At 32.5% G+C, this 27,282-nt stretch overlaps 2 protein-coding genes across 8 annotated transcripts; one reads left to right on the plus strand and one right to left on the minus strand.

Moving 5' to 3' along the window:
* The first annotated feature begins 5,057 nt into the window (after positions 1-5,057).
* Positions 5,058-7,888, plus strand: LOC107948672 (indole-3-acetic acid-amido synthetase GH3.17). The gene is made up of 4 exons (XM_016883296.2): positions 5,058-5,543; positions 5,637-5,738; positions 6,307-7,154; positions 7,235-7,888. Exons 1-4 carry the CDS (start codon positions 5,254-5,256, stop codon positions 7,795-7,797), a joined length of 1,803 nt encoding a protein of 600 aa, XP_016738785.2. The 5' UTR covers positions 5,058-5,253; the 3' UTR covers positions 7,798-7,888.
* Positions 7,889-9,324: 1,436 nt separating this feature from the next.
* LOC107948673 (protein DETOXIFICATION 18) lies at positions 9,325-13,734 on the minus strand. 7 transcript variants are annotated; one of them, XM_041110827.1, is made up of 7 exons: positions 13,347-13,732; positions 11,877-12,421; positions 10,621-10,707; positions 10,207-10,263; positions 9,904-10,136; positions 9,715-9,833; positions 9,325-9,532 (listed from the first exon to the last, which is right to left on the minus strand). In XM_041110827.1, the coding sequence occupies exons 1-7, from the start codon at positions 13,614-13,616 to the stop codon at positions 9,434-9,436; spliced, it is 1,410 nt and encodes a 469-aa protein (XP_040966761.1). In that variant the 5' UTR covers positions 13,617-13,732; the 3' UTR covers positions 9,325-9,433. The 7 variants fall into 7 exon arrangements, with proteins under 7 accessions (XP_040966761.1, XP_016738786.1, XP_040966760.1 ...); XM_016883297.2 differs by having other exon boundaries at positions 9,904-10,142; XM_041110826.1 differs by having other exon boundaries at positions 10,546-10,707.
* Positions 13,735-27,282: the final 13,548 nt, after the last annotated feature.

Here is a 27,282-nt window from a genome sequence, read left to right on the forward strand (position 1 = left end):
ATTATTTAAGATTATTTATATTATTTACTTTTAAAAGCTTTATATATAGTCTATTCTTAAATCTTTTTTGTATTATTCATTCTAAAATAATTTTATTACTTAGCCTAAATTGTTCCACCGATATTTAAATTGTTTTGGATGTTATGCATTTTAAACTACTTATTTTAAATTGCTTCATATATTATTTGATTCAAAATATCCATTCTATAACACTTGTTCAAATGTTTCATGTATATTTGCTCATGTATAATAAATAATTTAATTCTATGTACATATTTAGTCCCATGCTAAATTATTTTGTGAATTCTCTTAAATTTATATATATATTTACGTACATGAGTCATTTTTTTAGAATACATTTTACTACATATTGTTTTGATTTAAAATTTCACATTTAAATACTATTTTATATGCATGTATATTTGTCAACTTTAAATGGATACATCATCTTTAACATGTTTATGCATATTATTTGGACTCAAATTTCCTTTTTCATAATCTTTGCTTTAATAATTATTGTGTTTGTAGTTTATCCACATTGTTTTGTATACTATGTCTATTGGTTGTGCCATATTCATTTTTTTTATATCATTAAATCAATCATTGTTCATCCATGCTTGTGAGTTCGATTATATTTTCCTAAGTTAGTTATACTTAATTATTAGTTTGTTAATTGGTTGTATCTTACGTGTGTATTACCCCATATCATTGTTTTTCACTTGGTTTACAAAATGTGGTTTTTTGAGATCCAAATCTTTAAGATTAATTTCGTTTTATTTCAAGTCAAATTAATTCTTTTTAAACTAGTTTTATAATTATCCATTTAAAAATTCTTAAAAACGAAGGCAATGTTCGATGCTTGGAAATTCGGGGAATCGTGCCCTATTGTGCTAGGTTGCGATTTCCCGTTTGTTCAAAACAATCGAATGTTCCTTTGGAATTTCACTCATGTCTTTAAAAATTCTTCAAAAATAAGGTAATGTTCGGTGTTTGGCAATTCGGGGAATAGTACCCTATCGTGCTGGGTTGCGATTTCCCGTTTGTTCAAAATAATCGAATATTCCTTTGGAATTCCACTCGTGTTTTCTAAATGCTAAAGCGAGGCCATGTTCAATGTTTGGAAGTTCGAGGAATCGTGCCCTACCGTGCTGGGTTTTGATTTTTCATTGGACTAAATAATTGGGCATCCTTTTGTAATTTTCAACATATAAACTTTTGGAAGTCAAAATTTATCGTGTTTTCGAGGGTATAGAGGATCGTGTCCTATTGTGCTGGATGTGATGCTGTATTCCTCTGAAACAAGAGAATTTTGATGACCAATTTGGCATATTCAAATGATTATAAAAGGAACCACATTTCAAAAACTGTTTTAAACCTCAGACATAAGAACAGTATTTAATCGATTTGGTACCAATTTTGGGCATAATGAGGGTGCTAATCCTTCCACATACGTAACCGACTCCCGAACCCGTTTTCTCATATTTACGTAGGCCAAAATCATTGTTTTAGTAAAAAGAAATATTTTATTAAAATAACCAAATTCTTAGGTGATCCGATCACACCTAAACAAAAAAGATTGGTGGCGACTCCCAATTTTCATTTTTTAAAAGTCGATCCCCATTTTTCAACCCTATAAAATTGGTTTCAACAGTGTTGCTTAAATGTTCTGCTTGTATGTTTGCTATGGGTTTAGTTTGAATTCCATGGTTGTATATGATTATGTTAAATGAGAAAGTTATGTATGAATAAATATGCATAAATATATGAATGCTTGCAAGTATGTTCACTGGATGCAAAATATGGTTGTGTATTGATGTATTAACATATGGCATACTACATGTTATGATAGTAAGCATAATGTTATTCGTGAAATGTATGCATATAAAAGGCAGGTCAATTGAAGATAGAAAAATTGGCATAATGAAAGAATGGACGGATTGATAGGGGATTTGTGTAACGCCCCAAAGTTTTTGTTTCTACTTCTGTAAAATCCAACACAACTATGCCTTTGCTTTAGTGGTTAAGTGTTCTGGGTGTGTGTGTGAGGTCCTAAGTTCAAGTATTACCTTTAGCAAATTTTATTATTTTTTTGAATTAAGCCTTATCTCTGTTCAGTGGACTTATATTTAATTGATTGTTATATTACATTAGAATGGGCTTGCTGGTTTGGTGGTTAAGTTGAGTGTTAGTTTGGTGAAGGTCTTGTGTTCGAATCCCTGTGCAAGCATGAATATTATTTTTGCTCGAATTTTGTGTTAGCATTTCAGTGGAATTAAAATTCTGAGTAGTGGATGGTTAAGATTGTGGAAGTAGTGGGAATTGAGTGAAACTCATCTTTTCCCAAAAATCTCTCACCTCCAGGAAAAAAATTTGTCTTTTCTGCTCTTTGTCACTTTTCTTTTCTTTTTCTTTTTGTTCCTTCTTACCGTCATCCTCTCTGCTTTCTTTTTACTGCCAAAGCTCGGTATTCTGTTATTTCTGTACTCTTTGTATGTTACTGGTAAGTTTGGTAGATGCATCTCTTATTTTACCTTATGAATCAGTGGGTAATGGATTCGTTTTATGTTTAAGAGAGGTTCAAGGTGCTGGGGTTTTCCAATCGACGCTTTAATCACGCAAATTATCGTTGCTCGTCTTAAGGTAAGGATTTTTGAACGTTTTAAGAGTTGTTTTTCTTGATGTGGTTCAATTTAATCACATGTTTTAAACGACTAATATGATCAATTGTTGGCAAATATAGGATTTGTTGGTCTAGGGATTGGGTTTGCTGCGAAACAGAATCAGGTGTGTACCCGAAACGCAGAAAAATGAGATTCGGCGAAAGCCAAAAAATCCAACTATTGAAGCTACACGGCTGTGTGATCGACGAAAGCTAGGCCGTGAGCAAGACACAACCATGTAATGACCAGAGTGTGGCCGTGTGAGCCACACGGGCTAAGCCAAATTGAGCGTATGGGCCTACACGGGCGTGTGATATCTAGGCCAAGCCATGTGACCCACACGGGCAAAACCAATCTGGGCATGTTGGCCCACACAGGTAAACCACACGGGCATGTAGGCTCATTTATCTGAATTTTTCCCTAAGGTTGCACGAGTCGTCCTAAACGACTGTGGGCTTATTGTAGGGTCGATAAGAGCTAATTAAACCCTAAACTGTATGAACTGTCTGTTTGATATTCTGATCTGATTAGAATTCTGATGCATGTCTACTTGCACTATTATCTACTATCTGTATACGATCATAAGCATGTGAGCATGTTAGATTATTTTTCTATACTAGTGTTTTTTTGTGTACCTGATATTGGGGTTGGGATGATGTATATTGGAAGAAGTGTTCTAAAAGGTAATTTACGACTATTATCTGGCAGCATTGTTGCATTATATCTGTTATGTGCCACATCGGTACTATATGGTGTGTAAGGATGGTCAGAGATGGTGTGTAAAGGATGGGGGTAAGATTATGATTCTGATTTGTGTATCTGTATCTGTAATGGGCTTAGGCTCGAATCTGTATCTAACCAATTCTGTTTTACTGAATGTGTGTGCATGCTTAATTTTGTGGGGTTGCACACTGAGTTTACGTAAACTCACTCTTTTCTGTTTGATCTGTATAGGTAATCTAAAGAGTTAGCGGATCAGTGCAACGGAGTACTTGACGGTGACCACCTATTACATACTATTTCCCATTTGGTTTTACTTTAAATTTTTATTCCTTTTTGGGTATTTTTGTAAAATGTGGACTTTCGGACTATTGTTTTAATTTGGGTTTGACTGCGTATTATGCTTTTAATGTTTCCAAACTTGACAAAAGCTCGGATTTTACCAAGAACAAAGGCTTTCTAAAAATATTGAATGATTTTTCCTGAACTTAATGATTTTATAAGCTTCTGTTAAAAAGATGTACATCTTAAGACATTTCGACTAATTAAATAAACGTTTTGGGAATAAATATAAACAAATACGAGTTGAATAATCAAAATTGGTTTCTACCGAGATAACCCCGTTTTCAAAATCCATTCCATATGACATCGCCAGATTTGGCCATAACATCTAGGCCGGGTTTGGGGTGTTACAATTTGAGGAAGTTTGGCGGCACCATGAAAATGGTTATCTACGTGCTCTACGAAGCGAAACCATGAAAACGGTTATCTATAACCTCTACGAAGCGACACATCTAAAAAGGTTTATTGAATCCTTGAAGTCAAAAATCCATGGCGAGTCATGGCATGATCTAGTGAAGGATAGGTACACCTTTTGGCAAAATGAAGTCCACTAGGATAGTAGACAGTGAAGCCAGTCGGGGTATATATGTGGAAACCCTTAGCGTGACAAAGTCAATTACAACAGTTATAGCGTATAGGAATGTAAGCAAGTATGCTAATAAGAGGTACAGTCAAGATGCGAAGGCAGGAGGAATATGTAAAAGTGCCTTATGCGTAGATATGTGTGGAAAAAAAGTATTTTCTTTAAAGTAATTGCAAAGAAGTATTTGTCAATAAGAGTCCTCCAAAGGTGACAGACAAGTCAATAGGGGTCATGAGGAAGTGAGACGGTTCTACCAAACTTATTCCTAAATGTGTATTGGCAACAAGATCGCTAGCAAAAGGGAAGTCCACTAAAGACTATCTTATGTGGAATGTCTGCCAAAGACTATCTTGAAGACAAAGATGTTCGCAAAGACCAACGAATGAAAACAGAAGTCCATTAATTGATAATCGTTAATCTTGAAATTTCAATCTTGACACAAATGATAGTCGTTAATCTATTAACTATATTTTTTGTAAGTAATATGTGAATAACAAGCTTACATGACATTACACATATGATAATGTATTTGGCGCATCAGATTTTGGAAATAATAAAAACTTATGGTGACGACTGAAATTTTCAAATTTGAAAAGTACAAAGATAAAGACTAAATCCATAACTTTTATAACGTATAGGGACTAATAGTAGAATTTAACGAAATTCATAATGAGACCAAATGTTTTTTTTTTAACTTTTAATGTATATTCTTATTTTTTATTTATAAAAGTTTTTATAATTTTTTATTTAATGCACTAATTTAAAGGATTTGTTATCTTTCTGTGCGGTGTACAGTCCGTACGGCCGCCATCACATCAGTTGTGTTAACCAGTTTCAGAATCATAATCATCTATCCCGCTTCAAACATATCCACAAAAAGAAATCGTGATCCTGTCTTTGAAGTGTTAGAATATTTATCAGCTCATTAAAAAAAAAATCCCTGTTTTCATGGCTGATCAGATGGAAACGAATGATTATGAAAATGGGTGGAAAGTTTTGGAGGAATTAACCGAAAATGGTCATCGAATTCAAGAACAAGTATTAGAGGAGATACTGATGAGAAATGCTGGAACTGAATATCTAAGTCGATTCCTCCATGGCCAAACTGATAAACAACTCTTCAAAAACAATGTACCCATTGTTACTTACGAAGATATAAAGCCTTACATCGATCGAATTGCCAATGGGGAGACTTCAAATATCCTTTTAGCTGACCCCATCTCCGAGTTCATCCAAAGGTATGCAACTTGTTCTTAGTTTTTTTTTACTCTTAATTTTTGAAAGATTTCAGTAAGTTTTTTATGTTCTTAAACCATTAAATTTTGATGCAGCTCTGGTACTTCAGGAGGGCAGCCGAAGTTGATACCTATGACAGCTGAAAATTTTGAGAAAAAGACGTTAGAACTCACCCTGGTTGATCCAATCGTGAAAAGGTAAGAAGCCTTAATTTTCTGCATTTTTATTGAAAAAAGTTGGGCACTTACCATTACAAAATCACCCAAATTTTCCTTAAAAAGAATACCCAGGCTTTGTTATTCCAAGGGGCAAATCATCAAATACCTCTTGAGCATTGTTTAGAAAACACAAAAAGGCAGAAATTGGAGCCAAGATCAGCACTTAACCAGAACACCTGAATCACAAAACCCAAATCACCCACAATCCTTTAAAAGTTAAAAAGGCCATGAACTTTGATCCAAAGTGTAATCTGATGTTGAAATTTTAATTTACCACCCTCATTAATTTGTTGGTATTACTTATTACTATGTAGCTTAAATCTATATTACTCCGACTCTTTATTTTTGCTAGTGTCCATGTTTAACACTCATGGTGGTGCATATAAGGATATAGGTTTGAAGAATGATGTAGAAACATAACCATCTTGGGAAAAATTTACATCTATATCACACTTCACACACTCGCGCCGGTGTTCGAGTAACATAGTCTAAAGAAATAACTAGTTTAACTTGCTCTTTTCTTTTCATTCTTTTAATGGTATGACAGATATTTTGATGGCTTGGAAAAAGGCAAAACTATGAGCCTTTTTTTTGTCAAGAAAGGGAGTGAAACTCCATCAGGTCTAACAGTGAGAACACTCTCATCGTGCTATTTCATGAGCGATAGCTTCAAAAAAAGTGCGCCTAAAATCTGCACAAGTCCTATTGAGACGATCCTCTGCTTGGACCACAAGCAAAGTATGTACTGCCAATTGCTTACTGGTTTGCTACGACGTGATCATGTTGTTTCAATCAGTTCAATCTTTGGATCCGTTTTGGCAAGGAGCATCAAGTTCTTAGAAGATCACTGGAATGAACTGTGTTCGAATATAAGAACTGGTTACCTTAGTGATTGGATTACTGACCTTGGTTGTAGGAACGCAGTGTCATTGATCCTGACTAGGCCTAATCCAGAATTGGCTGATACGATTGAACACATCTGTGGCAATGAATCATGGGAAGGGATTATTAAGAAACTTTGGCCTGAAGCAAAATATATTAATTCCGTCATTACTGGTACCATGAGCCAATACATTTCATTGCTTGATTTTTATGGTGGTGGGGTCCCTTTAGTTTCACCAAGTTATGGTTCATCGGAGTCTACTTTCGGGATCAATTTAACTCCTCTAAGCAACCCCTACGATGTCTCTTACACCTTTCTCCCAAACATGGCATACTTTGAGTTTCTCCCTGTGGATAAAGACGGGGGAGAGAAGGCTCAAGAATCCGATTTTGATGGTGTTTCAAGTCAATGGTCATCGGAAATCACAAATGCAAATGGAAATGTTGGACCTGTTGATTTTGCAAATGTGAAACTCGGTCAATATTACGAGGTTGTTGTCACAACTTTCACTGGTAATATTTCCCATTTCCTGTTTTAGATTTGAAACATTAGATTTCTTTTGGTTAATAGAGTGTTTTAATTGTCTTTTCAGGCCTGTATCGGTACCGAGTTGGAGATGTTCTCAAGTTAACCGGTTTCCATAACAACTCTCCACAGTTCCAATTTGTCGAACGACGGAATACTGTTTTGAGTATTGATATGGACAAAACAAGCGAGGCAGACCTCTTGAAGGCCATCGGGAACGCAAAACGCCATCTTGAACCACTTGGTTTCATGCTGATGACATTCAGTAGCTATGCGGAGACATCATCGATACCAGGCCGGTATGTATTGTTTTGGGAACTCAAGTTCAAAGAAAGTACTAGATGCCCAAAACTTGATGCCAAGATAATGGAACAATGCTGCTCCATAGTGGAAGAATCATTGGATTTCACATATAAATCCCTTAGAGAAGCCAATAAAATTGCAGCATTAGAGTTGAGAGTGGTAAAGCATGGAACATTTGATGCACTTATGGACTTTTATGTATCAAAGGGAGCTTCCATCAACCAATACAAGACACCTTGTTGTATTAAGTCTGAGGAAGCCGTGAAGGTATTGAATTCCGGGGTGGTAGAAAAGTTTTTCAGTTCCAAAACTTTCTTTTTAAGTTGAATCCGCGGTGGGTTCTCTCTCTCTAAGTATATAGTTTTTGTAATATCTAAATTTGATTTCATAAATTTATTTTATAATTCGAATATGTTTATTAATATGTAGTTTAAGCATGTAAAAAGTCCTCAAATTAAAAAAGGAAAAAATAATTAAGCCATTTTTTTTTACTCAATTGAATACTTGAATTGGCAAAATACACCAAAAAAGTATTAACCATTAAAGTTTTTTGTTTCTAATTTTTGTAAGTTAAAACGACATTGTGTCACAATCACAGCGTGACATCTGGCAAAAAAATTATAAAAAATAATAAAAGTGATAAAAAATATTAAATTTTAATAAAATATTAAAATTATAAAAAAAATTGTAAAATTTTATAAAAATTATTATAAAATTATAAAATGCACTAAAAAGGCTCTTTGAACATTAACTTTAACTATCAACCGTGGAAGTTAATGACCTCTAGGTTTTTTAGTTAAAGACATCATGTGTCGCAACGTGACATGTGATGAAAAATGATAAAAAAATGAAAATAGATAAAAGCTATAAAAAAATTATAAAATATTTCTTGTGGTACGATAATTTTTATATTTCTTTTTACGAATTTTATATTTCTTTACATTTTTTATAATTTCGTTACAACTTTAAAAAATTTTATAATTTTTTTATATTTTTCTATCTTTTATGATTTTTATAAAAATTATAAATTTTTTTATAATTTTTTTACTATTTTTATAATATTCTTCTATTTTTAATAAATTTTAAATATTTATTATTTTTATTAAAATTTAATAATTTTTATAACTTTTATTGATTTTTATTTTTTATCATTTTTTGCCACATGTTACGCCATAGTTGTAAATTTGATGACTTTAACTGGAAAAAAATTAAGGGCAGCCAACTTTAATGGTCAATTGTTAAAGTTAACTAATTTTTTTAATTTATTTTGACAGTTTAGATATCCAATTAAGTGAAAAAAAACCAAAAACTTAATTGCATTTTTTAAAAAAGTTTGAGAACTTTTTACACTTTAAACCTTAAATAAAATATTTATAAGATGTTCGAATTTTAAATTTACCCGAATCAAATTAACTTCACCCACCCAAATCCTTGTGGAAGGAATTTTATAGGTGTAGATAATATTAAAAAATATTTTAATCAATTTTAATTAATAATAAATAGATAATAAACACATAAGAAAACTTATTTAGGTAATTGAAGAGAATTTATTTAAAAAAATTGTAAATATCCAATTATCATTTCTAGTCATTTTGTCATTAAAACGATACTCAACATTAGGGAAAAAAAACATAACAAAATTTGAATATTGTCGTATAATTATAATAAAATATATCATAATTCGGTTCAAAATTCGACTAAAAAAACTTCCCTTATATATATTTTTAAAGGCCCCTTTTAAGATAACGACATTCTAGACACTCCACTCTATGATCTTCTTATCTGTTTCTTCAATAAAAAATCCTCCTCTCCCTTATTTATGTTGATATCATTTACCAACAAACCCGTATTATATAAATCTCAAATAAAAATTTTAATCACTATTTTAAATAAGTCTCGACAAATAAATACCCATAAAGTATGAAGATTAAGTAAAATTTAACTATGGTTGATTATTAATTTGTTAGGAAAGCTCAATTTTAGTCCATTTTCTATACAAAGTAATAAGCAGGAGGGCACCAGCTTGGCATGAAAGTCCACATATCAACCCTATCCACAAACCCTGATGAAAAAATATATATAATATATAAAAAAAAGGTTAAATTACATTAAAATGTGAATAATTAAGAACAAAATTATTTAACCAGAGGACTTATGAAAAAATTATATTTTTAAATAATTTATTTAATTAAATGGAATAAATTAATTAGAGCAGTCAAACTGATATCTGGCTGAGGCACTCACCTTAGCATAAAGCTTAAACTTAAAAGCAAGAAGCCCGGCAACTGGCATTCCAATTAAATAAAAGGTCGCCAAGTTGGCCCACACAGCCAACACCTGCCATCCGCTTCCTCTAGCCACCCCTGCAACATTTTATTCATTTCATTTTAATCCTTCCATTTCTTCAATATATATATATATTTGGGAAATTACCTGATAAGATGCCTTGAAAAGAATCGATAGAAATGGAGATTAAAAGGAAGGGTGTGATTGAAGCAAATTGGTTAATAATGGAAGCAGTGTTGGTGAAGAAAGCAGCCCATATGTTATGCCCAAATGCTAATGCAACAACCACTATTAGAGCCAGAAGGATTGAAAGCTTGAGTGACACAGCCATGGCGGTCTTTGCCTTCCTCGGATTCTCAGCTCCCAATTCATTCGAAACCCTAGTGCTGTTGCAATTAAATTAGCTTAAAATCCGTAAATTAATTAAGATAATAATAAAATTGAACTCACCTTGCTGCAGCACTAAGTCCGTAAGTAATCATGTAAGCAATTGATTCTGTATTCACACTGAAACAAAAATATTTTACTCAAATCCCATTAATTTTTAAATCTTTTAAATGGATCCAGTGAAAAGTACAAAAGTAGAAGCAAGAGACGAATCTAGGGATTGGCAGGGCTGCCCCTAAAATAAAAAATTGTTGTTTTGGCCTTTTAAAAATTTAAAAATTTTAAATTAGTAAAAGTAAAATTGTACTTTAGCCTTCTTAAAATAATGAAAATTTAATTTAATTTTTTAAAAATTATAAAGATATAAACTATTAAAAATTAAAATTTTATTTCAACCCTCACAACAATTTTCTGTCTTCGCCTCTAGTGGAAGACAACAATTTTCTGACTTCGCCTCCAAGTGGAAGGCGAGCATACCACATGGCAATCAAGGAAGTAGTTACTTCTGAATTAGGCATCAATCCTGCTAATAGTACCAGAAGCTCGAATGCCCAATATTCCAAACTGCTCAAAACAATTTTAAAAAATTATTTAAATTTTAATTTAGTTAGCATCATTATTTTTAAAAGTTGAATTCAAATCCGAAAATCTAAAATGAAAATAACTCTAATTTAGATTATTTGAATTCAAAAGAACTTAATTCTACTTGTTCCAACTTAAAATTTGACTAGAAAATCCAAATAACTCGAATTAGGAAAGAGTATTATTCAATTATGATTGATTTAATCGACTTAATTGATAATTTAATTAATTTTAATTAATTTAGTTATGTCAATTTGGACAGTGGAGTACTGATTACTAAAATTTATAATCGAATCGATCAACTCAACTGACTTATATTTATTTATTTATTATTTTAAATATATTTGTAATATATGATATAATTTATATTACCCAAACTCAAAATCCAATTATCTAACCTATTCCAACCTGACAACTGACTTAATTTAATTAACCCAATTAATGACATCTGAGTCAATTTCATTAAATCGGTTAATGATATCTTAGTCGATCGGTTCGGTTATTTTATATTCAGACCAATTAAGTCAGTTAAATTAGAAAAAATCAATTAAACCGATCAAAATAATCAAATGCTTACTTTTGACCTAAACTCAAAAGAGATATGTGTTAAAATTATACGTGAACTGTAGTTTAATGTGCAATTATATATATGAACTTTAATTTTATGCAAATTTATATATAAAATTTTGATTTCATCCAATTTTTGTAAACTATTAACACTATTATTAATATAACATCATTTTATGTTTATATATTGCATGCATAAATAATTATATTTATTCAATATAAAAATAAATAAATAAATTTATTTTTTAAAATGTGTATGATTAAATCAAAATTAAATTTTCAAGTATATATTTAGACCACAATTAAAATTTCACACGTATAATTGTACTAAATTAAAGTTAATGTATAATTTTGAGAATTAACCCAGCTCAAAATGATTAGATTTAAAGTCTTTAGCCCAAAAATAATAAATTTAGAAGTTTAGTCCTTTAGAAAATGAAAAATTATAAAATAATACAATGACTCTTCAAAATTTTATAATTTAATTTGGAAAAATTAACTTAAAATTAGTTAGACCCAACTGATAAGCCTAAATGTAACTTGTTTTACTACGGCTATTTAAATCCGGAAAAAAATGAACTCACCAAACCATTGCCGCAGAGGGGATGGCGAGTTTCAGGTTCGCGAAGACCAAACGAAACGATTCCGACGACAATCCCGGCCATGTTTCCTCAAATCTCTGGGCCAAAACCACATAAGACGATAACAAAACAAGTGAAATCCACAGCGAAATTGAAGCTGCCAATGGAGCTCCTTTGAAACCCAGATCCGTCCAATTAACCAATGCGTAAACGATGGCCAAATGAAGTCCCAATGGCAGAACCGAAAACCACACCAGAGGCATTAAAATACTTTGCGACTGAAGGAATCTCAGTATGTTTTGTACCAACCCGTAAGCAAATAAGCCTGGGATGAGGTATTTGATGTAAATCGCCGCCGTTTTCGAGATTTCGGCGTCTTGTTGAAGGAAGATCAATATGGGCTCGGTGAAGAACCATAAGATTGATATTAGAATGGCGAAAGAACAGGAAATTATGCATGAAGATTGGAGGTAAATTCCCAATATTCTGTAAAATTTGGCACCAAATCCTTGACCACAAAGTGTTTCCAGTGCTCCACTTAATCCTGTCTAACAAACAAATTGGAGAAACAAGTAAATCCACAAAAAAAAAAAATGTTGAAGTTATGATAAAAGGGTTAATACACCATTTGGTACCTATATTTAATTTCAATGTTCCATTTGGCATATGAGGTACTTTTGTCTCAATTCAGTATCTAAGTTTGATTTCAATGTTTAATTTGATACCTCGACTAAACAACATGTAATCCAATAAATATTTGGCAAGCGTGTTATAGTAAAAAAAAAATATAGGTACTTAATCGGGACAAAAGAAAAACTCAAGTACTAAATTGAATATTGAAGTCAAACTTAAGTATTTGTATGGGACAATGAAAAACGCAAGTATTAGGCACCAAATTGAACATTGAAGTAAAATATAGGTACCAAATAGTATATTAACTTTATGACAAAATAATCAATAAGAGTTAGGTGTTATGATAATATAGATTGCACTCTTAATGAGAGAATGCGGGTTCAAATCTTAAAGGCAACATTGTTGGAAAAGAGAATCATAAACTCTAAATATGAATTGTAAAATGAACATGAAAGATTAAAAAAAGGGTAAACTACAATAAATGTCACCCAACTATGATTTTTTATTCTTTTTTGACAATCAACTATGAAAAGTTATAAAATGGTCATCAAATTATAAGTTTTTTCTCTTTTTACAATTTTGTCTTTTTTGGTCACTAACTGAGTAACGTAAAAATAAAAACACCTCAAAATTTAATATAGTTGTATGACAAAAAAAGACAAAATTGAATAGTTGAATGATTATTTTTGTAACTTATTATAGTTTAAGGATAAAAAAATACTAATAATTAAATGACTATTTCATAACATTTCATTGTTGAACGACAAAAAAGAAAAAAACCATAGTTAAGTCGCTACGTAAGTTATCCTAAAGAATAATGATAAAATAGTGAAAACTAACCATGAAAGCAAAGCCAGTGACGGTGGCCCAAGAATTAGCAAGAGTGGCACCAGCAAGCTGAAGCTCCCCAAGGTGACCGGCAAACATGACAGACACCAAAGTTATGGAAAAATACACAACATTCGTCACAATCATTGGAAGTGAAAACAAAACTTGTTTCTTCGCCTCTTCCAAATCCAAAACATTCTTCCACCACCTCCCATCTTCGTCGTTATTATCATCGATCTCCGGTAAAAACGGAATCGTTTCTGAAATATTCGGGTTTGACATCTCGATTTTCAAAAAAAAAAAAAAGGGGGAACGGCTGATATCTTCCTTCAGTTTCTTTTTTTCTGGGAGCTTTCTGAAGAAGAGAAAAAGCAAAAGAGAATGACCTTATCAACTTAGTATAGCGGCTATTCTTAATTATAGTGTCTAATTTTGTATGGAAGAAAAGTCATTGAAAAAGGGAAAATTTTGGAAAAAAGCCTTATATTTGGAGTTAAATTGTATTTTGTCTTTTTTATTTAAAAAAATCGTTAAATTAGTGAGCAAAACAGTCCTTCCATTTTGGTGTTTATATATAAGATACAATAACAAATTTACCCTTCAACCTTAATAGATTTATTCAAATTGACCCATACTTTTTTATTGAAAGTAAATTTAAAAAAAAAAGTAAACTAATGAAACTAAAGGGTCAAAAAGGCCTTTGTAATAAATTTAAAAAAAAAATCAAGTAAGCTAAATATTTTAATATTTTTAAAAAATTATAAAAAAATTATTAAAAATGTTATAAAAATATTTTATTAAAAAAATAACAATACTGACTCAATAAAAGAGTAGGGTCAATTGTTTTTTTTTAAAAAAAATCTTCTAACCATTATATTTTTTAAATTTTCGTAAATTTTATTTATAATTTTTATGATTTTTAATAAATTTTAAAATTTAAATGGGTTTATTGATTTTTAAAAAATTTTATTACTAAGGTCTTTTTGACCCTTTAGCCTTACTAGTTTCAAAATTTTCTAATTTACTTCCGATAAAAGAGTAAGAGTCAAATTGAATAAATATGTAAAAATTGAGGGCTAAATTTATTATTATTTATTATATATAAACAACAAAATGGAAGGACAGTTTCGCTCATTCATCTAACTTACATAGGCTAATTTTTTAATAAAAATTAAAATACAATCCAATATATAATATAAAAGGTTTTGTCGTGCTTTTTACCATTTTTTTTATTATTAGTATAATAATTATTGTTATAAACAGATTTAGAGTGGGCAATGTGTTTATTCCGATAAAATTAAAAGCAGTAGTGGCGATAAAATTAATTACTATAATTGTGAAGTAAAAGATTTCACCGTACCACAATCACCGTCCTAAAGACACTTTTAATAACGTCAATTTTACACGGAATTTTAAGCCAAGAAGCAGACAAAATTAATTTTCATAAAAAAAAGACATTTATGGAATTGCAAAAAATATAGAACATTATAACTTATAAGCATTATGTATGGTACTACATGTGCAGAAAATAGTGTTGAAATTTATAAGCATTATATATCACTTAATTTTGTTTTTTATTTACTCTTTATTCTAATTTTTATGATTTTTAATATTTTTATGAGAAAATATTAAATTAAATTAGAAGTTATCATGTATCACAATTTGATTGTTTTGTTAATTTATCTTAATGGTCAACCTCATATTCTATTAATGGAGGGCTTAATTGATTTTATTTAACGAAAAGGACTCAATTAAATATAAATTTAATATAAAAGCATAATTGATTTTTCGCATTTTCTTAAAAGGGTTGTTGTTACATATAAGTCTTTATTATCATTATATTTTTGTTGAATAGAAATTTTTTTAATAAATTTTATTCTTTATTCAGTAATTTTTTTCCTAACATCAATATAATTTATTTTAAATATTTGTATGTATATTCAAAGTGGTATAGAATTTATGTAAATTAAATTAACATAAAATGTTAAAAATAAAGATAAAATGGTAAAATAAAAAATTATAAATCAAATTTAACACTTAAATTTTCAATTTCTTGTAAATACTCAATTTTGACTACTAACATTTTATCTATTCTGTGAAATCAAGAATATTATATTTTAGCAAATTGTTCTACCAAGCGTATCTCTCTCGGAGTAACAACTCTTGTTATTTAGAATAGTTATTCAGAACAACTGTTGTTCAAGAATAACTATGTCCAGAATAGTTATTTCAAAACATTGTTTTAGTTATAACAACTGTCATCTAATATAATTGTTATTTGAGAACAACTCTTGTTTAGAATAATAGTATTTCAGGAATGACTATGTTTAGAACAACCATTGTTTGGAACAATTTGTATTTAGAACAATTGTGCTTTCCCGAAAGAGTCATTATTCAGAACAAGTTTTACCAAGAAAAACATCACCACAAAACAACTCTTATTCGGAACAATCTCTATATTGAGAGCAACTTACGTTTGGAACAAGTCAAAATAATCATTTAGGAACAAGTATCATCCAAGAACAACCATCATCTTACATTTCAAGTGATCTTCTGCGAAAGATGTTTCACGTGGTACTTCACCAAAGTAGAAGAAATGGAAGTAACCCCAGAATATGGTAGAGTTCTTGGGTTCTCTTCACTTTTGAGATGTTTTGAAGACCTTGGCTTGGTGGATCAAATATGAAGGTAGTTAAGAGGCTTCTGTAACACCTCTTACCCGAGACCGTCGCCGGAGTCGAGCACGAGGTGTTACCTGACTTAGCTTACTAATTCGGGGCATAAAAATTTGCTTTAAAAATTAATTTAGTTTCATTCATTCAATATGTCCTTAAAAAGGGTCCTCGAGACCCTAAAACATGAAATTGAAATAGTTCGGGAACAAACTAGAATAAATAAAAAATAAAGAATTGAAAGCTCAGTTGCAGGAATTAACAGATAAAGGCTTTGCAAGACCCAGTAGTTCACCATGGGGTGCACCAGTGCTATTTGTGAAAAAGAAATACGGATCGATGAGATTGTGCATAGATTATCGGCAGCTTAACAAGGTAACAGTAAAGAACAAGTATCCATTGCCTAGAATTGATGATCTATTTGATCAATTGAAGGGAGCCACTATGTTCTCTAAGATAGATTTGAGATCCGGATACTATCAGTTGCGAGTTAAAGAGTCAGACGTCCTGAAGACTGCTTTCTGGACTAGGTATGGTCATTATGAGTTTCTTGTAATGCCATTTGGCTTAACTAATGCTCCTGCCATTTTCATGGACTTAATGAACCGAATTTTCAGACCGTACTTGGATAAGTTTGTAGATGTGTTCATTGATGATATCTTGATTTATTCTCATGATGAGACTGAGCATGCAGAGCATTTGAGAACAGTTTTACAGATTCTGAGAGATAATCAGTTATATGCCAAGTTCAGCAAAAGTGAGTTCTGGTTACGAGAAGTTGGTTTTCTTGGACATATTGTCTCAGGTGAAGGTATCAAGGTTGATCCGAGAAAGATTTCAGCCATTGTTAATTGGAAGCCTCCTAGAAGTGTATCAGAAGTTAGAAGTTTTCTTGGTCTTGCCGGATATTATAGATGATTTGTAGAAGGATTTTCCATGATAGCTACCCCGCTGACAAGATTGCTGTGAAGGGATGTCAAGTTTGAATGGACTGAGAAATGTCAATAGAGTTTTGACAAGTTAAAGGCATTGTTGACTAAAGCTCTTGTTTTAGTACAACCAGAACCAGGTAAGGAGTTTGTGATTTACAGTGATGCGTCCATGAATGGACTTGGTTGTGTACTTATGCAGGAAGGAAAGGCAATTGCTTATGCCTCTAGACAGCTAAAGCCACATGAGAAGAACTATCCGACACATGATTTAGAGCTAGCTACCATTGTTTTTGCACTAAAGATCTGGAGACATCATTTGTACGATGAGAAGTGCCATATATTCACTGATCACAAAAGTTTAAAATATTTGATGACTCAAAAAGATTTGAATTTGAGGCAAAGAAGATGGTTAGAGTTGATTAAAGATTATGAACTAGTGATCGATTATCACCCAGGTAAGGCAAACGTTGTTGCTGATGCTTTGAGTAGGAAATCTTTGTTTGCATTAAGAGCTTTGAACACTAGTCTAGCCTTATCAGATGATGGATTTATTTTAGCTGAGTTGAGAGCTAAACCAATGTTTCTTGAAGAAATTTGTGAAGCTCAGAAAAATGACAGTGAGTTGTTAGCCAAAAGAGCTCAGTGTGAGTCGAATATAAAGTCAGATTTTCAGATCAGTTCTGTAACACCTTGTACCCGAGACTGTTGCCGGAGTCGAACACAAGGTGTTAACGGGCTTAATTCATTTTAAAATTTTTCTAGACAAGCTGGCTAATTGCATCACAACCGCTTTAAAAATCATATCTCGAGTTCCAAAACTCAAAATCCAATTCCGTAAATTTTTCCTGAAACTAGACTCATATATTTATCTAGTAAAATTTTTGTAGGATTTTTGGTCAAGCCAATTAGTACAGTTTATTAGTTAAAGTCTCCCCTGTACCAGGGTTTGACTACTCTGACCTCTGTTCATTACGAATCAGATATATCCATGTACAAGGCTTCAATGCCTATGATGTTTGTCTCTAATAAAACTAGACTCAATAATGAATCTATACATATAAAGTCTGACTTCTAATTATTTTTGTAAAATTTATGGTGAATTTCCAAAGTCAAAATAGGGGATCTAGAAATCGCTCTGGCCCTATTTCACAAAAAATTAAACATCTCATAAAATATAGCTCATATACCTGTTTTGCTTCTTCCATGTAAAAATAGACTCATCAAGCTTCGATTCTATAATTTATTCATTATTTAATTCTATTTCTACTATTTTTAGTGATTTTTCAAATTCACATCACTACTGCTGTCTGAATCTATTTTATGGTAAAATTTACCTATTTCATGGTTTCCATGGATTAGCTAGTAATTTGACCTACATAACACCAAATATGATCATGATTAGCCATTCCAATGGCTAGTCATTACCAAGAATTTCCATACTACTCAATAACCATATCATAAGTGTAACACCAAAAATGATCAGCCATGACATACGGCATAATAATCAAATAGACTTGGACTATTACTCAATCAAAACCGAATTCGAACCTAGGATTAAAGTCATTTTCAATGCATGAAATACTTACCACAGACATCATCCATTCGTAGTACTGATCACTGTAACTAAAACGAATTTAAACCATTATCAATCATGACCAAATTATCAAGACCAAACTTACTAAACCTTATAACTAAACACCCATAAGGCCAAATCCAAACTTAACATTTAAGCTATATTCGCATGGCTAAAAGTATACATATTCAAGTTCAAACAAAACATAATAGCCTATACATGCCGAAATGTTCTCTTAGACCAACTAAGAAGAGGGTACCAAAAAGTTGCAAGCTGGTGTGATGACTTCGACGATGGTTCCGAGCACACAAAATGGGTCAAAGAAACCTAAATAAGTAACAAATAAACACACCAAATGAGTATATAACTCAGTAAGTCATAAGCATTACACTATCGTCCATTAGTAAAAGATCATAAGAGAAAACAAATAATGCAAGATCAATTACTCCATCCATACCGAACTATGCTATAATTTCTTAGATTTTCGGTTCAATCTCATGCCAAGTCCTATAATCAAATCAAATACCAAAACAACCCGATTGATTTGGATCCATTTCCTCAAAGCATGGAACAATAATGCACTAGGTAAATTTATACATACACAGCACATGTTTCAAATTCGATATTTTAGTTAATGGTTCTATCACTTAGTTCTTTCATGCACCTTTTATGTTATCAACCGAATTTGCACACATAGTGCTAATTATACTCGCACACATAGTGCCATAGTAAACCGCACACATAGTGCATTGGATTTTCTCTCATGCTTCAACATCCAAATCGGCACACCTAGTGCCACTTAATTCCGCACACATAGTGCCATATATCAACTCGTTATGATAAGGCAGTTTACTTAATTCAATTAGCACATATGGTTACATTAATAATTAGAAAAATCACTCCAAAAGAATACCTAACAAAGGAATTCTTTTATGATTCACTAATATTATTTATATACAAGCTAATTAACCTTACAAGAATGCTTAAGGACTTACCTTATATTGGATGAAAATGATTCCCAATCGACTACTCAATTGTCTTTGCTTTGCCCTTGTTTGATTCTCCCCCTTTGATTTCTTGATCTAGAATAAATACATTTAGTAGTTTAATTACCTTGCTGGATACTTATATGTATAATTTAATGATTTTCACTTTATTTCACAACTATCCTTGTTCAAAACATTAAAACCTTAACTAATGTTCGATTAATGCTTCAAGGCCGAATGTATTACCACTACTAAGATAACTTAGTCTCAGGTATATTTAATTCTTAATATACAAAATCATGAATCAACTCAACCTTATAAGCCAACATTACTCCTTTAATCGATTATAGAGAGTTAAAAATAATATCTCAAACATATATACCCATATGGCCGAATATACCAAATTAAATTTAACATTACCTATGTAATTACCTATAAATTCTTATACTTCAATTTCATACATTTAACCTTTTAATGCCTATTAATCATTCTTTTGATCTTAACCTAAAATGGCAACTCCCATACTCAATATTTCAACCGAATCATCCATATCACCAAGACTAAAATTCGCACCTTAAACTTCATACATTCTTATTATGACCTTCATAGTTCATTCGGCCCTATCACAGAACCATTTATCATACAAGGAAAAATAACCATAAAAAATATATAACATTCCATCTAAACTCAATATGACCGAACGTACAAGGTGCCAACTACTTATTCAACAATCTCCACTCCATTCTATCATCCCCTTATTTAATACAACATGAAAATAACCCCTAGTTCTAATACTTTGATTCACGACATGGTGCCCAAACCACCATAAAAGTTTTAACTTTCTTGACATTACCAAGAGTACATTTTTGAAAAAAACTGAATTTAACATATAGCAAGACTTAATCAACAATTCAAAACTTACCTTCTACTAGGTAATGAAGGTGCCGAATTGCTTTAGGGTAAATTTTCCTTTTTCTTTCCCCTTTGTTTCGGCTTTGGAAGAAGAAGAAGAAGAAGATGAACACTATTTTTTTTATTTTGATTAGAATACTTTACTCATTAGCCAATTTAATATACAATTTTAATTTAAACTAGTGGAGAGATATCATCACTTGGCTGGCCACTTAGTATGAATGTGGCAATTTGACATGCAAACCCAAACTTTCCTATTTTAATATTATTTGGTCCTTACATATTTACCTAATATATTTTTTTTAAGTTCTCAACAAAGTCCTTTCAAGAAAATTCACATTCCTAAGACTAAATTGAAGCATCAAATTTTCACACATGCACTAATACACATAGAGGATATGCAACTAAATTTTAATTAAATTTTATGACTAGGTTTTGTGGTCCCGAAACCACATTCTGACTAGGGTCGAATTAGGGCTGTCACAAGTTCTGACGGTTGTTTGATGTTCAGAGATAGGGTATGTGTACCGAAGAATGATGAGCTTATTCGAAAGATCTTACTGGAAGCACATAGAAGTTCTTTGTCTATTCATCCAGGTAGTACAAAGATGTATAATGATTTGAAGAAAATGTACTGGTCGGTAGGAATGAAAAGGGACATTTTAGATTTTGTTTCTAGATGCTTGATCTGTCAGCAGGTAAAGGCCGAACATCAGGTACCTTCAGGTTTATTGCAGCCCGTGCTAGTCCCTGAGTGGAAATGGGACCGAGTTACTATGAATTTTGTGACAGGATTACCGTTGACACGAAGAAAGAAAGATGCAGTATGGGTTGTGATTGATAAGTTAACGAAGTCAGCTCATTTTATCCCAGTGCATATGGATTATTCACTTGACAAGTTGGCCAAGTTGTATATTTCAGAGATAGTCAGACTACACGGCATACCATTATCGATCATTTCAGACAGAGATCTGAGATTTACTTCACGGTTTTTGAAGAAATTACAGGAAGCTTTGGGCACAAAGTTGAGTTTTAGTACAGCTTTCCATCCTCAGACCGACGGTCAGTCAAAGAGAGTTATTCAGGTACTTGAAGATACGCTTAGATGCTGTGTACTGGAATTTCAAGGCAGTTGGGAAAAGTACTTACCATTAGTAGAGTTTGCCTACAATAATAGTTATTAGTCGAGTTTGAAGATGGCACCTTATGAAGCTTTGTATGGACGTAAATGTCGTACACCTTTGTATTGGACAGAGCTTAAGGAAAATCAGATTTACGGGGTTAATCTAGTTAAGAAAATAGAAGAGAAAGTAAAAGTCATCAGAGATTGCTTAAAAGCAGCTTCAGACAGACAAAAGTCGTATGCAGATTTGAAGAGAAAAGAGATTGAGTATCAAGTTGGTGACAAAGTGTTTTTGAAAGTATCCCTGTGGAAGAAAGTTCTCAGATTTGGCAAGAAAGGCAAACTAAGTCCACGTTTTATTGGACCGTTTGAAGTGATTGAGAGAGTCGGACCATTAGCATATCGGTTAGCTTTGCCGATTGAGTTAGAGAAGATTCATGATGTATTTCATGTGTCTATGCTACGTTATTATCGTTCAAATTCATCACATGTGATTTCTTAGACAGAGGTTGAGATTCAGCCAGACATGACTTGCGGTGAAGAACCAGTAAAGATTTTAGCTCGAGAGGTAAAACAATTAAGGAACAAAAGTATTGCACTTGTGAAAGTACTATGGAATAGACATGGGGTAGACAAGGCTACATGGGAGCCCGAAGAGGCTATGCGAAAATAGTACCCAAATCTCTTCACAGGTAAGATTTTCGGGGACCAAAATCCCTAAAGGGGGGAGAAATGTAACATCCTGAAATAGGGCCTAAACGGAATAGTGGTTGCGAAACCATAAATACGAGGTAGAAAAAATTTATTTTATTATCATTTTAAGGTCTATGGCATGATTGCATGATTGTGTGAAAATTTCGTTTAGAAATTTTATCGATAGAGGGTCCAATTTGATATTTAGGACTAAATTGCAAAAGTTATAAAATGTGTATTCTAGTTCACAAGGTACTAAGTACTTGTGAGTAATGGGTTTTTAAAGTGGAGGTCCTTGGATAGTAATTAGACCATTACACTAGTTTGGACAAAAATACCTAAAGGAAGATAAAACACCATAGTTTTTAATTAAAGGCATTTTGGTTATTTAGTTATTAAAATGAATTAAAAAAATTAAAAGCAAATTTTTGTCCATCTTCAACCCCTTGGCCGAATTTCACATGAGGAAGACATAGCTAGGGTTTTTCAAGCTTCCAAGCTCGATTGTAAGTTCGTTTTAGCCCCGTTTTTAATGTTCTTTACGTTTTTGGAGTCCTGGTAACTTGATTAAGCTTATTCTAGCAATAATTTAACCTAGGGTTTATATTTGGAAAAATACCCATGGGTGAAATGTGTTTATTTTGATGTTTTATGGTAGAATATGAAGCTTGAAATTGTGTTAAACAACTTTTGCTAAGCGATTTTACGTGAAAACGAGTAAAACGACATAATCGGTAAAAACACCTAATGTTCATAAGTACATGTTAGAGTGAGAATTTGATATTGTCATAGAAGGGAAAAAAATGATCAGCATGTCATAAAACATAAGAAAATAGGATGAAGTAAATATGTAAAATTTTAGGGGCAAAAATGTAATTTTGTCAAAGTTTGAGTGTAAAAGTTTAGGGGCAAAAATGTAATTTTGCCAAAGTTTGAGTCAAGGACTGTTTTAATAAATGTGAGTATTAAATAAGCTAATTTTTTTTTATTATAGATCAAGAAGAACGAAATACAGAGTTAGACCGGGGAAAGAAAAAGATAGTGGACTAAATCGATATAGTTGATCGTATTTTGTTTCGCGGTAAGTTTGCGGTAAATAAATGCAATATTCTATTATTTTATGTTAATGTTGTTAATTTCCAGCATGTGTATATTTATTTTATGAAATTATTCAAAGAAGACTCAAGCATGAATTGACGGAGAAGTAATTGCAGAAAGTCCCGGTTGAACCTTAGGAATGTGTAGGATACAAATGTCATGACATTAGGGTTTAAGGATACCATGTAAGACCATGCCAAGGTATGGCAATTGGTAAGGTTTCTAAGGCAAGGATATCATGTAAGACCATGTCAAGACATGGCATTGATAAGTTACTATAAGGCAAAGGTCCCATGTAAGACCATGCCAAGGCATGGCATTGGTGAGTTCATAAGGCAAGGATACCATGTAAGACCATGTCAAGACATGGCAATGGTAAGTTTCAAAAGGATACCCCATAAGACCATGACAAGTCATGGCAATGGTAAGGTACCCGTGTATCCTTAGAATTCCAAGTGGTTCAACGGGAAAATTTAAAGAGAATATCAAGGTAAAGTAAGGTAAGAAGAGTTATGCTAAAAAGGTAAGACAAGTTCATGCTAGAAGAGCAAAGGTAAGTATATAATGTTCATGCATGCTTGATAAGGAAAAAAGTAAGTAAAACGTATTAATAAATTTGATTAAGTAAGTAAGTATTTAAGTGAGTGAGTAAGTGAAGAAGTTTAAAATATGTCTATGACAATTAATGAAGTTGCATTAAGTAGTATCATGCCAAGTAGTAAGATAATCCTTATGAATGTTGTTATTTATTTGCATGCAAACTTACTAAGCTTAATGCTTACCCCCTTTATTTATAAATGTAACACCCCTTACCCGAGACCATCGCTGGAGTCGAGCACGAGGAGTTACCCAAATTAGTAAGCTAAGTCAAGTAACGCCTCGTGCTCGACTCCAGCGACAGTCTCGGGTAAGTGGTGTTACAGCTTCCTCTTAACCTTTTCTTTTAACACTGAGTGTTTTTCCCTCTGTTCAGAAACATAGTGAATTCTTTTTCATTATTCACCTTCACCAACAAAAACTTTTTACTATCACTTCTTAATTCATATGCAATTGTATCTTAAAAATATCTATTAATGCTCTCATTAATTACCAGCTCTGTAACTCCTATTTTTTAAAACCTATAAATGGAAGTTTTTCGCTATTGGTGAGGAGATTTTTTGCGGCACTTTTGAAATTTTCAACATTTGAACTCTCAAAGGATTCTCTCTAAAATTCTCTCAAATTACTTCCTGGTTAAGCTTGATAGTCAACCATATTTCCCTTTCTTTACCTTATCGATCATCACTTACTGCTGCACACAGTGTTACTAGATCTATTGTAGTCTTTCTCTCCACTTTCTCCCGCTACATCATGTTCACTTGTTTGCAAAATTTCCTCTCTCCATCAATGACTTTCTACACTTCTTCTATGGCAGTAACAATATTTTAGATGTTGAAACCTTTGGTTTTAGTGTTATTTTCTCTATTGCTAATTGGTACTCTCTTTTTTTTTGACAATTTTAATATTTTAAAAAATATATAGCAAAATTGTTTATTTTGGTACAATGTGTTGCTAAGATGAATTTGATTGTGTACATATTATTGGATTGTTAAAGCTAGCTTAGTTTCTTGGAAAATTTAATTCGCAAGATGAACTTGATTACCAATGGGAAGAACACCATGACAAACAACAAGGCTAGAACCAAGATAAGAGAAACGGGGATGAGGATGTCAAGTTGAGGTGAGAGTGGGGTTGAGTTGTTTTAAAAAAGAGTCAAAACTATCTTCATTTTTCTTTGTTACTTTTCCCAAGAAACGAGCAAGAAGGAGAAAGAGAAAACTTACAAACTTTAGTCTTATGTAGCAAATAAACCATAAAAAGTGTTCTGGACTAATTACAAAGAGAATTTTAGTTTTAGTCAAAAGTCAAAATGTCATGTCAACAATCTATTAGTGGATTAACGGAAATTTTAACGACAATAATCAATTTGAGCAATTATCTTAATTAAAGTTACTAAATTGATAAAAAAAATTATAATGACCAAAATAAGAACGACGCTATTTTAAAGTGACTTGCAATGTAGTTTACTCTTACTGTTTTTTTTTGGTGAAAGAAAATGAATTACATCAATTACAATAGCCATCCATTGTCTTTTTATTCTTGTAATAAGACACTTAGTTCTTTTGGAGCTTCATTAAGGACTTGAAGATTTGTTTTCCAACTCAAGCTGAGTTTAACAAGATAATTCGCAGCCAAGTTTTGAGATCTTGGAATGTGTCTAATCTTCTAATTTCCTTCTGTCTTCATGATGCGCTGAGTCCTTTGAAATACTGCAATCCCAGACTCCTCTAAACTCAAATCACCAAAAATCTGGGCAACTTCGAGATTATCGGTTTGAATAATAACTCGTCTGTATCCTTTAGCAAGCAAGATAAGGATTCCATCAAGAATAGACCAAACTTCAACCTCGAAAGGGGAGCAGACTCTTAAAAAGCAGGTGTAGCCTAGTATCCAAGTTCCATCTCTATTCCTGATCACCCCCCCCAAAAGCAGCGTGTCCTGATCCTCTATCTACGGCCCCATCAATGGAAAGAACGATCCATGTATCATCCGATTTTCAACAAAAGTCGGCCTAGGCTCACTCCTTTTACTGCTACATATATTAGATTCATACTGACGAGCCCAGCAACTAGAGACTTTGATCATTTCAGTAGCAGTCCACGAAATATTCTGAAAAATAAAAAGATTTCAATTCTTCCATATGCGCCACGCAATCAATCCAAATAAAGACGACCAAGTGAGGCCACTATCCTACATTCTTTCATGACAACCAAGATTAAGTACTAACCAATTTGAAAAGAAGATAGAGAAAAACCTTTGTTTAAGATGTTGTGGAAGAACAAGCAACCACACATCCTTCGCGGAAGGACAGTCACGAAGAATATGAGCCAGATCCTCAACCTCACAACCGCATACAGAACAAGAGCTATTATGCCCCATACCTCTTCTTACACGCTCTGCATTAGTAAGGAGTCTATTTTTGAAAGCCAACTAGAGAAAGACCCTTACCCTTTGTGGTCCAGAATGTTTCCAAATAAGTTTCCAATGTTCTTCTTTAGAATTCCATGTGTCCTCTTTAATTGTCCAATAAGCAGTACGAACCGAGAAATGACCAAAAGAGGACCGAGCCCATATAACCCTATCTTGACCTGAATTCGGGTGAGGGGGAGAGAGACTTGTAATCCTACAAATAACGTCTTCCGAGAGCTAGATACGGAGTAAATCCAAATTCCAACTTCCATTTGGATTGACAAGATCCTTAACACAACAATCCAAGTCAAGGTTAGAAAAAGATGGAATTTTTATTAAAGAACCCATACCTGGAATCCAAGATCTTTCCAGCAGCGTGCAGAAGCACCATCTCCAATGGACCAGATTAAATTCTCTCGGAGCATAGGCCAAATTTTAGAAAGAGATCTCCATAGATGTGAACACTGATTTCTGTTAATGGAGTCTGGAAGATGTTCTTTCCAACCATACTTGGACCGAAGAGCACGAACCCAAAGCGCATTGCTTTTGGAGGCAAGGTTAAACCCAATCTTCATCAAAATGGAGGTATTCTGATTACACAAATGTCGAAAGCCTAAACCACCCCGAGCCCGAGGCTGACATATAGAGTCCTATCCCATTAAGGACATTTTAGTGTGCCCTTCAGTGCCTCCCCAAATAAAACTCCTGACCAATTTCTCAATCTCAAAGCAAACCCTTTTCGGGATCATCAAGGATTGCATAAAGTAGTTGGGTATGGATAAGAGCACTGGCTGAGCCAAGGTAATCCTCCCCGCAATAAATAAATTCCTCGCATCCTAATTCTATAGTTTCTGTCTTACTGTTATTTAAGTAATAAAGAATTTAATATATTTTAAGTGAGGGAAACAAAAACAAAATTAATGGTCAAACTATTCATGCATCTAACCTTT

Source organism: Gossypium hirsutum, chromosome A04, assembly GCF_007990345.1.
Source record: "Gossypium hirsutum isolate 1008001.06 chromosome A04, Gossypium_hirsutum_v2.1, whole genome shotgun sequence".
In the NCBI taxonomy this organism is placed as follows: Eukaryota; Viridiplantae; Streptophyta; class Magnoliopsida; order Malvales; family Malvaceae; genus Gossypium; species Gossypium hirsutum.

Bases quoted from the DNA above. Each gene is read 5' to 3' on its own strand.
- LOC107948672 (XM_016883296.2), top strand. From the start codon at position 5,254: ATGGCTGATCAGATGGAAACGAATGATTATGAAAATGGGTGGAAAGTT. The intron at 5,739-6,306 runs GTAAGAAGCCTT...ATGGTATGACAG, and splicing joins GTTGATCCAATCGTGAAAAG to ATATTTTGATGGCTTGGAAA. The intron at 7,155-7,234 runs GTAATATTTCCC...TTGTCTTTTCAG, and splicing joins TGTTGTCACAACTTTCACTG to GCCTGTATCGGTACCGAGTT.
- LOC107948673 (XM_041110825.1), bottom strand. From the start codon at position 13,616: ATGTCAAACCCGAATATTTCAGAAACGATTCCGTTTTTACCGGAGATC. The intron at 10,708-11,876 runs GTGAGTTCATTT...TGTTTTGAGCAG, and splicing joins CCCTCTGCGGCAATGGTTTG to TTTGGAATATTGGGCATTCG. The intron at 9,533-9,714 runs GTGAGTGCCTCA...TTTTTTCATCAG, and splicing joins AGTTTAAGCTTTATGCTAAG to GGTTTGTGGATAGGGTTGAT.